General features: G+C 36.4%; 1 protein-coding gene across 4 annotated transcripts; it reads right to left on the reverse strand.

Moving 5' to 3' along the window:
- Positions 1-132: 132 nt before the first annotated feature.
- Positions 133-8,494, reverse strand: birc2 (baculoviral IAP repeat containing 2). 4 transcript variants are annotated; one of them, XM_058757297.1, is made up of 10 exons: positions 5,403-5,504; positions 5,117-5,295; positions 2,029-3,550; positions 1,839-1,938; positions 1,684-1,762; positions 1,552-1,600; positions 1,193-1,435; positions 847-1,101; positions 555-596; positions 133-413 (listed from the first exon to the last, which is right to left on the reverse strand). In XM_058757297.1, the coding sequence occupies exons 3-10, from the start codon at positions 2,951-2,953 to the stop codon at positions 220-222; spliced, it is 1,887 nt and encodes a 628-aa protein (XP_058613280.1). In that variant the 5' UTR covers positions 2,954-3,550; positions 5,117-5,295; positions 5,403-5,504; the 3' UTR covers positions 133-219. The 4 variants fall into 4 exon arrangements, with proteins under 4 accessions (XP_058613280.1, XP_058613282.1, XP_058613281.1 ...); XM_058757299.1 differs by lacking the exons at positions 5,117-5,295; positions 5,403-5,504 and adding an exon at positions 8,388-8,494; XM_058757298.1 differs by lacking the exon at positions 5,117-5,295 and having other exon boundaries at positions 5,403-5,518.
- Positions 8,495-11,457: the final 2,963 nt, after the last annotated feature.

Here is an 11,457-nt window from a genome sequence, read left to right on the forward strand (position 1 = left end):
TTTTTAATTTGAAATAAAATTCAACAGATGCTATTAAGTGTGAAGAAACTTGAAATGGAAATAATTTCTGTACATTGTATTTAAACATTTGTTGTAGACAAGTTTTTAATTAAAAAGATCAAGCATCAGACATTTCAGTTTCGTTGTGTTTATTTACTCAGAAACACATTAGAATTTTAATTGCCTAACAAATTGAGAATTTTATTTTAAGATTTTATTCTATGATAGGAAAGTACGGACTGTGCCTTTGACCAATCCTCTACATATGGGGCACTTGCGTAAAGAAGGCGCACACTCTTTGCATACCACTAAGTGACCACAGGGGATGAAGACAATGTTGACCTCCTTGTCCATGCAAACTTTGCATGTACGCTCCTCTTGAAGTCTCCTCAACTGTTCCTCCATTGGCAAATCTGTGAACATGATGGAAAGAGTCAATCACTTTATATAAACTCACTGTTTCAGAGTGGGATCTAACTGATTCCCTTAGTGTGATGGCTAGAGATAAAAAGGGCCAAAATCAAAAGAAAACCTTTTCTCATGTTTGAATATACCTGAAAGATCTTGACTCGGTGATGCAGCTTCATTTGTCTGGGCTGAAATTGCAGTAAGAACAAAAAATATAAAAATTGGTTGTCAATATTATGTAGTGATTCTGTTTGTTGTGGATTTGTCCCTGCTCATTTTAGGATCTTTACAAAAGGCATCACCTTTTTTTTTTTTTTTTTTAAGTGATTCAAGTGTTCCTACCTACTGGTCGTGCAGTTTCACCCTGACACAGACTAACAACATGTAACACTGAAAATTTACAGACACTCTCTCATATCTAATTCATTTATTACATACCCATCAGTTCTCTCAGCAGGTACACATCATTCTTCTTTATCCAGTTGCGGAAAACCTCTGCTGCAGCGTTTCCTTTCAACAGGACTAAATCAATGAGCGGCCCTGTCTGCTGCTTGACTGAAGTGCAGTTACGAATAGTGTCATACTCTTTCTGTGAGATTACGTTCTCCTCCAGAAGATGATCCATTAAGCTCTGGACACTTTTTAGACGCTGTGTCAAAGCAGCATGATGTCTCTTAAGGAAAGTAAAACCATCTGTAAAGAAACACAATGAGTGTTAGATTCAGTCGAGTCAAACTCTTGAATCGTTAAGACACTTGGTATAAAAAACATTTAGTAAAAATACCTGAAGCCATCTCCTCAGCAAGAAGCTCTCGCTCCTCCTCTCTTTTCTCATCTTCTGCACTTAGTAAATCAGAAACCAATTCTTGAACGGTTTTGTAATTCTCTCCACTTGTAAGAATTTTGCTCTGGACTGTTTGCTTCACCAGGCTACGTTCAAATCCCATCTCTAATGCGGACTTCACAACGGGATTGTTCATCATCACTGCATCCTCTGAACGGTCTTCTCCAGGACCCAGGTGAACAACTTAACATGGTTTAAAAAAAAAAATTTACTTGACTAAAATTAATCAATACAAAACATGACAAAATACTGTAAAGGAAAGTAGCATCACATGAAGGTCAACTCAATAGAAAACTTACCAGGTGGATCAACAAATTCCCTTGAATTGCTGTCTCCATTAGTCAAAAGCTGTAAAACATGTAAACTAGGTAAGATATCCATCAGTGTGCACTGTAATTTTTGAATAATTTACACCAGTATTTTTAACATACCTGTTCAAATAGTCTTGGAAATCTTGCTTGAATCTGATGAACAAATTCTTGGCCCTTTTCTTGCAACAGGTATTCACATCTAGAAGAACATGCATGCATAATTAATATTCACATAATGTCATCATGGGACAGAAAATGATGCCACTTTTATTTACCTTGGAAACCACTTAGCATGTTCTACCCATGGATCATCACCAGACTCCCAACATCTGAGTCCACCATCACAACAAAAGCACTTCACGTCATCGTTACGACCTACCAAAACAAACAGAAAGAAATACTCCTAAGCACGAGAATCTAAGCACAAAAGTTATACCTTGAATGACCTGTCATCAAGACTCTTACCAACATAGTAAAACCCAGCTTTAGCCAATTGGTCTGGTCGAACAGGTATTCTTGAGGGCCAGTTGACAAAAGTAAGCAGCCGTTCTTCACACTGTTGCATTGCTGAGTTGGACACATTGGAAAGGCCGCCACCAGATAACGGTACATTATCTGCACGGTCACCTCGAACAAAGCGGCAGTTGGGATAATGCCTCTGGTGCTCAGATACCGCCCGGTCTCCTGGTTCCCAGTTGCTAAGCTGGCCGCCACAACTGAAGCAAGCCACCCTGTCGCCCTGGCCAAGGTAGTAGAAACCAGCTTTGGCAAGCTCAGCAGGAGTTACTGTAGCAAGAGTCCAGTTTTGAAACGTATCAAGGCGCTCCTGTTCCCGACGCATACTGGGATTGTGACAAGCCGGCGGTCTCTGGTGAGACACATCCTCCACTCCACGGGAGGAAATGGGACTGGAGGGTGCCAGGTTGCTGAATCCCATGTTTAGGTAACCCACCTGCTCCTCTGTTTGGCCTGAAGATGATGCCGCAGTGGTCGACGCTCCTGTGGTTGCAGGGGCGGACAGCTGCAGGATGGCTATGTTGCGAAGTGGGGAAAAAGCTGAGTGAGAGGACGACAGGAGGTTTGCGGTGGCGGGTAAACTCTGGATGAAGCTGCAGCTGGGAGAAAGCTGTTTGTGGCGCTCGGCAGGGCAGTCGCCGGACTGCCAGTTGTCGGCTGTCACATTGCAGCGAAAACACTGGACACGGTCACCTACTCCGGTGTAATAAAAGCCTGCTCGAGCGAGACTCCTCTCCGTCACTGGTGCATTGGTGGGGAACTTAGCATACGTGGATATACGAAAGAGTTCTGATGAATTGTCGTACTGTAAATCTGCAGGGGCACTATTGCGACACAAACCCCTCAGGAAAGCACTGTTTTGTATAATTTCCATTTCAAAACAATTGGGGAAAGGGATGTCCAGCAGAGAGAAAGACTTGAATACCCTGTGTGTGTCCAGAGGATGAAGTGTGCAAACAAGACGAACAAACCCTTACGAAAAAATTTCCTCATCTAACTTGTCCTTACAACATGACTCGATTACACAAGGACCTTCACAGAACTGGTGAAACATGCCCTGAACTAAAACGGCAAGAACATAATGTGATGCGTAAAACAAGCTACCTCAAACAAGCTTGGTTAAGTGAACAGTATGAAGTTTATTCTTCTATGGCAGCTCTTAAAAGCTCATCCTGGATCACTAAGAAATACACCACAGCTACACTGAGCAAAACACATTTTTAAATGACAAATGGTGTTTTTTTGGACCTTATCATACATTTAACATATAGTGAATTCCAACATAAAAACATAAAAAATGTGACCACAGGGTGTGCTCATTCAAGCCTTTCTCTCTGCTGGACACCCCATGATGGGTGTCTAGTCGTCCATGACAGAACACATAATCTTATTAAAAAAATGAAATGAACGTTTGTACAAATAAAGGGTTGACGTAGGAGGTATGTGCTTCCTTCCCCTATGATGCAGAAACCTGAAAATAACAGAGAACCATGATTAATTTACAGGTTAACATGAATGACTTGCTTTTCCCAACATAAAAGTCAAGAAGGGTACAGTTAAACATATAAATGGCTTTTATAAGAAGTCTACAAATCATGAATGAAAATGTAATAAAGCTGACATGAAACAGAAACTACAATCATCTTGTATTCCCTATTGTGATGAGTTTTTTTTTTTTTTTTTTAAATATCTTGAAAATGACAGTGACATATAACATGACATTAGTTTTTGTGTTATAAAAACAAATTCTCTAGATAAACTGCGTAAAATGAGATTGTTGTTTGATATGTAATATAATAAACACTGCAATATTCCATTAAAAAGTATGAACTGTAACTTTGTTTAGCTAAATGTTTTATTCTTCACTAATTAACTTTAGAATTAAACCAAATAATTGCAATACATCGTAAAAAAAAAACAATTATGAAACGTACAGAAATATGACATACAAAAATGATTTCATTAAGAGTTTGGCTATGGAAGCAACAATGTAAAATATATGTAACTGAATTAATATGGTATACACGTTATTACAGGTCAGGCTTAAAATGCAGTGCTCAGTTTTATACAATAACAAGAGGACCCTACGCTATCTCTTTGGATCTATCAAAAGTTGAAAACCCCAGAACAGGGATGGGCAGCTTTGATAGTGTCGAGGACCAGCACTTTTCAGATCTATTCAATGAAATTATAGTCATATCGCAATTCATACATTTTCGTCCCCAAATTTAAGACATCTCGAAATCATGATTTTCTTGTGCAATTTAAGAGTTTTATGACCTTAGAGAGTGTGATACAATTAAATTTAAGACTTAATAAGGACCCTCGGAAACCCAAAAAACATAATTCAGTTCAAACATTTCTGTCATGTATTCGGAAAAAACATTTTGCTGACTACGCATTTTACATTTGAAATTTAAGGCAAAAGCAACTGCGGCTTCACCGGAATATCCAGTGGTGTAATGGCGATTTAAATTTAAATTGTTCATTTCAGATTAGGTTTCCAAACATATGGCTATCCCCTTGAACTTGGTAAAGTGATAATCCCTTTACCATCTTGACTGCAAAAAAACTATTTTCTTTTGTCAATTTCTCATTTATGCTTGCTAATGTTAGTGGATGTTCACATTAGAAGGCGCTGAAAAAAACAGCGAGCGGCTGAAAATTTTTTCAAATGTTTTAAATTGATAATCCGAGTCAAATATGCCACTGCGGTCCGCCAGCTGCCCACCCCTGCCCCAGATACATCGTCGCAGTGACAGTGATTTTCCTGCTTCTGCTAGTTTCTCTTCCTCGTTCCTTCAAACGATTAACATATTACACAACCAGAAATTGGGAGGTTCCTTTACAGTTTAATTCTTTGAAAAAATTTTAAATGAACTTTTGCCAGAAGGTTTATCTTAATACTGATGTAAAAACAAAACCTATCTTGTAAGTAGACTAGTACTAGTTAAAACAAGCCAGCTAAAATATTTGACTAATTTCCACTGAATGATTCAGACAACTGACATTTCCGCTAGTTTCTAAGTTCTTCCACCTTTTCTTCCGCTTTTGGGGTCTTCAAAGCACAAATAACTCGCCACTGAGTCACTGCACCTAATAGTTACGAGCAGACCACATTTTTCTGATGCATATGTGGGCAATCCGAGGGAAATCCCGTCTAAAGGCAGCAGCAAACAAGTTCTTTCCGTGACGCTGCCATTTTTACCCAAGACTCTGTGGGAATAATACCAGACAAAACAGCTATTCTGCTTAAATGCCGAAAACAAGACCTATAACATGTAATCAAATCTTGATGTTGACCAACGAAGGTTTAAACTCACCGATGCTAAGAACAAAAATGGATTTTGCTCAACAGTACAAAATGTCCTTTCTTCTCTCAGCCAGCTAAAGACGGAAATTACGTCACACTGACATAGTAACCGTCGCGAATTTTAATTTTTCAGATATGCTATCAAGATCTCATTTAATCATATATATATATATATATATATATATATATATATATATATATATATTCGTATATATATATATATATATATATATACATATATATATTCGTATATATATATATATATATATATATATATATATATATATAAAGGCTGTCAGTCGATAAAAATGTTAAAATGCCCCTATAGGCCTTTATCACACTTTCGCGATAGAAATAGTAGCGTAAAACAACTTCCGCTGCAGCCTCTATCAATGGCTGAACCCGCAGCACGGCATTGTTGCGGATTATTTATGTAGAATTCAGCACATATACGTCTTCTAAAGACACCAGTCTCCATTTACAACAATTAATTGTGTATTATGAAACGAAGGAATATGTTGTCACGATATCCTGATACGTATTTCGTGACTTAAACAGGAGCGCGCGAGGCATATGTGTAGGCAATTCTTCACAGTCTGATCACCTTATTTCATTACAGAACAGCGAGAAAACTATACAAACAAAACATATCACATTAATAAGCATTAGAATTAGCCAAATCTTTAAAAAAATATATATTATTACTGAAGGCTGTATAGAAGGACTGAATGAAAGGTTTAGGGCAAACTTCTTGTATTAAACATAGCCTAATGCTCACATTTTTTCACGCGCTGACTTTATGATGCTATCCTCTATAATTGCATCAAATTGAAGTTCAAATAAAGAAATATTTCCAGCCCAAAGACGATAATTAAAAATAAATTTGATAATCTTAATCGAGTTATTCTCCGTGATTGCGTGCAACGATTGAATATCATTATACTGTGAACAGGAGCGGGTTAATCACAATAAATATAATTCAAAAATAAACAAAATAATATTAAAAATAAAAATAAATCAGTCCGATTATTCCTCTGGAAGTAACTTGAGCTGCGTGCTCTTCATTAATCTGACTGGCAACACAGGCAGCGCTGCCGCGTCGCTCATATAGGCTAATGTTACACATTAAAACGATTACATGATACATGGTATGGAATCGGTATAAATACGCAGTTTTAACGTTGACGTTTATTGCGTCAATGTTCAACTAAACTAAATTAGTTACATTTTCTTCACAAAACTGGCGTCTGTCCATTGACAATAAAGCAAGCGGAAATTCCTTTACGCTACTAATCGGAGCCGGATGCGGACTGTGATAAAGGCCTATTATGGATTTTTGAAAATTACCTTTCATGCAGTGTGTAACACAGCTCTAAGTGAATGAAAACATTCTCCAAAGTTTGAAATATGAAAGTGCACCGTGTATAAAGTTATTGTCTCTCCAAAGAAAGAGTCGACTTGAATCATTGAAACGAGTCGTTTGTAAAACGAATCCCAAGCCGTTTCATGTTGACGTCAAAATGAAACATTAGCATATTGCCCGCCCACTTGTTGCCACTAGATGCCGCTTTTGGAGCGTTAAAAGTATTTGTTTCCCCGGTACACAAAGCAGCACTGCGCTCTGCTTTAAATTAAATCGACCAATCTGACCAATCATGCAGGATTAGCGTCATGCAAAGGAGGGGTTTGGAAAAATGAATCGTTGAGCGAATCGTTTGGGAGTCGTTGAGCAAATAAGGTAAAAAATAATATATTAATATTATATTAATAATAATATATTATAAGAAAAAGAAAAGTGTTTTTTGACCTTGCATGCATGTCAACCTGTTGTTGGGGACTCCCAAAACCAAAATATGAACCTTTCATAACCCAAAATAGGGGCACTTTAATCTAGTTAATTATATGTGTCGCAAATTACATTTGGCTGTGAAAATAACCCTAAAAGATTATTTAATGCTATTTTTGTGTTACATGAGAAAGTGTTAAGTAGACATTACAAATAGTGGCTTTCGAAAAAAATATTTTATTTGATTCAACATAAAATTTATTACAAATAAACGTTTAGGCTACAACGGCCCAACATCAACTATGGAACATAAAAGAAGATCATTTGAGAAACATCAAAACAAGTCACTGGTAACCAAAACAGCTTTACTAACAGTCTTCAAAATACCTTCTTGTATGTTCCACAAAAGAAAGTAGGTCATACAGGTTTGAATAAATGATGACCTAATAAATTTTTTTGGGGTAAACTATTTTTCCCTTTTTTCCCCCAATGAAATAATGCTCTAAATAATAAACTAAAACTGCCAGCAGGTGGCGGTAAATGTCTTAATTCGATTTGTTCAAAGACTGATTCATTCAGGAATTCAGTAAATGGCTCTGTATATGAATGGGCCTTTGAATCATTGATTCACCCTATTCATTCAAAATATAACGAGTGCAATGTATATGTAGATGTCTATAGGCGGCAGAATAACCAATATTTTGAATTTAAACCATCAATATTACACCCTGTATATTTAAATATTACTGACTTGAGATTGACTAAACAATGGAAGAATTAAAATGTTTGTGTTAATTATCCCAGATGAAAATGTATTGTTTTTAAATAATCACCAACCAGTTTCAAGGAGAATCACCACATATAGAACATTTACTTACAATAAATTAAGAATAAAACATAAAATAATAGAAAATAATTTCCCATCACTGTGATATTTGTTGACTGATCTGTAATAATTACAGGCCTACAATCTATAGTACTCCACTCCTATGATTAAGAATCAGTTACAACACTAAAATAAATTAGTAAAACTAACAAAAAAACAAAAAAAGAATTAGCAATTAGCACATTTACATAAACATACTTGTGTTTTAATATTTCTCTAATAGCCTATCTATGGAATGGCCTAACTTGACATTTACCTCAGAGTACAAACTATCCAGCAGTGCCTCCTAGCTATTTGAATCGTTGTCTGTTCTCTTTACTCACCAGTGAAGACGTTAGCAGAAGAACCAACACCAAATGTCTTGCTCTAGTCAGCATGTGTTATAGAGAGAATTATAGGAAAGGAAATTTAGGTACTTTCCAGACAGCACCAATGTGAGAGAAAGAGAGAGAGAGAGAGAGAGAGAGAGGAGGGAGGGCCCACACACTCAGAGAGAGAGAGAGAGAGAGAGAATTTGAATAGCTCTTTATTACAAATGGACAACCATACAAATTCACAGTCTCTCTTTTAAAACAAATAGGACATCCAGAACTCACTTCAGGGTTTAAAACAGAAATAAAACCATTGACCATGGAGAATCCTGAATGAAGATATACTTCAGAGATATACTTTCTTCATTAATGGTGGCTTATACAGGTCTCTCCATTCATCATCTATTTTATGGAATGCACGCCATGGTAAGAGAGAGAGTCTGTGTGTAGATACTTAATTTCTAGCGATTATTGTCGATTTGATTGCACAGATACTATTTAAACTAAACTGAGCTAGACAATGACATCTCTGAATTCAATAATGAAATGCCTTTAACTGAAAATTGAGTGTTTAATCTTATCATTATACATTACTGACACTCTATCCTCCAATTTGATACTGTTAAGTGCTTTGACACAATCTGTATTGTAAAAGCGCTATATAAATAAAGGTGACTTGACTTGACTTGACTGGAGCGGCACTTCCTTATAGAGTGCAGTGTTGCCAGATTGGGCGGGTTCACCCACACGGGCAGTTTTAAATTTGATTGTGCAGGTAAAAATTGGCTTGAGCGGGTGGACAAAATATGGGCTGGTTTGGGGTCACTTTGGTGGTTTTCAAACATATAAATTGAATAGGCTAATTGGTTAACAAACAAGCCCAAGTGTATATTTAAACCACATCCAATCAGTCATCGCAACGTTACTAAACACACACGCACACACTGCAAAGATGACCGATGCTGATGTTGACGTCATGGCCACACTTTTAGCCAATCAGCAGACAGACATCATGATTCATGAGTGACGGGTTTTTAGTGCGATAACGGATCTGGAGGGCCGCAGCCCTGCAGAGTTTAGTTCCAACCCTGCTCCAACACACATACCATGTAGTTTTCAAATTAGCCTGAAGGACGTGATTAGCTGGATCAGGTGTGTTTAATTGGGGTTGGAGCTAAACTCTTATAGGGCTGTGGCCCTCCAGGAACTGAGTTTGACACACCAGAGAATGTGAACGTGACATCAGCAACGCACAGCATTCTGGGACTTTGGGACATGGACACTACAGTAGAGACTGGTTAATAGTGGAGGTTTTACATTTATTAAAATTTATATTTATATTTATATTGGAATGGAAAACACTTGCTGTGTAATGAACTGCCATATCTGCTGATCTGAAATGAAGCTTAATTTTATGCTTTTCAGATTGAAACAACACAATGGCGAAAGCAGCTCAATGAAAATAAACAATTTGACCAAAATCTGGCTGTCATTTGTATTTATTATTTATTACAGATTCATAATTTTCATAAGTTTGTAAGAGCTCACGCTATGAATAATCTACGAAAACACATTTGGAAATGTTATGTGTGTGATATAGCTCGTTACGATCATGTCCATAAAGCAACACTCAAGTGACTCAAATGATAAAAAGGAACATTTATCTTTTAAATTACACAAAAAGAGAAAAGCAAAGATGCCTAGTAGTACACACATCATGTGAATTAATTTAGCTGCTATTTGCTAATTGTTTAATTTATTATTAATAATAATAATAATAAAATAATTTAGTAATAATAGTTCATTTATGATACACTTTGTTAGTAGCTTGTACTTGCGATTGTTGGTATACTGCAAGAAACCTATCTAGAAAAATGGAAAAGGTAGTAATTTTCCAGGACAGTATACGTTATCCATTATCTGTTGTAACCCCAAAACACAAAATACAATGCTGAATTAAAAATGCAGCTAAAAAACCTGTGGAAAAATCAATACAGAAAATTCCTTCATATTAACATAGTAGATTGTGCCCTATTTTACAGACTTCTCTTAGCGTGTAGCACACTAACTAACTACTAATACATTGATCAAAACTATAACTGTTCAGAATGTGTAGTTTTACTAGTTTACTAGCTGATAAAAAAAAAAAAAAAAAAACTAAATTGTAATCGTTCAAAAATGTGTACGTTTTCAAAAATGTTATGTATTTAAAATGAGTTCTAAATTCTAAATTAACATATATAAAATATATTTTTTGCTGAGATTTGATGCAGTGACACAATTTTGCGTCGTGATTAAGATGTCATCGCACAGTGACGTCACGTCATTTAGCAACAACTCAACCTTCCTTTAGAAACTTTCTCTGAAAATTAGTTGGCAACACTGTCCCGATTCCCGAAAGCAAGTCTTTGTAAGAAATTGCATGTTCCATTTAAGTCCCAATAAACTTCTTTGGTGTAGTGCTTTCATAATACAATTCATTTCAGAGCTGCATTACAGAGGGTTGTACTTTATCCCTTAATGCTTTAACATTAAGAAATTAAGGCCATATGATATGTGTTGATTAAATACATAAGTGGTTATCAATTCAGTATGCATCAATGAATGACACAGTTTTGGCTGTCATGGTGTGTGCATAAATGGGTGTGAAATACTTAATTACGTTGCTTATTCCGATCGCTTATATTGGGCACTTTTTTGCAGTTAAATTCTGACTTGACATTGAAAACGATGCATGTGTTTTTTCGAGGGTATCGGTTAATTTCTTGATTGCCGTTTTGACAGTGTCTGCTTGCATATTTTAATCATATTTGGTCATTTGGTCACATTTGTCCGGCTTCTGTGGATGAAGGTGTCAGTGTCCTGAGGTAAATAAATGTTAGTTGTGTTAGTCTGATTAGTCTGTTTGTGGAGCCTCAGGATCAGCTAAATGCGGGGGTATGTGTGTTTTTGAGTATGAGATCCATATACCCGGCTGGTAAGAGACTTGAAGTGTTAAAGGAATCCAAATGAATGAGTACAATAAGATTAAAGTGTTAAATAGAATAATCAGATGTCTAGATAAATTATCCTATAAATGATC

This window comes from Onychostoma macrolepis, chromosome 21 (genome assembly GCF_012432095.1).
Source record: "Onychostoma macrolepis isolate SWU-2019 chromosome 21, ASM1243209v1, whole genome shotgun sequence".
NCBI lineage: Eukaryota > Metazoa > Chordata > Actinopteri > Cypriniformes > Cyprinidae > Onychostoma > Onychostoma macrolepis.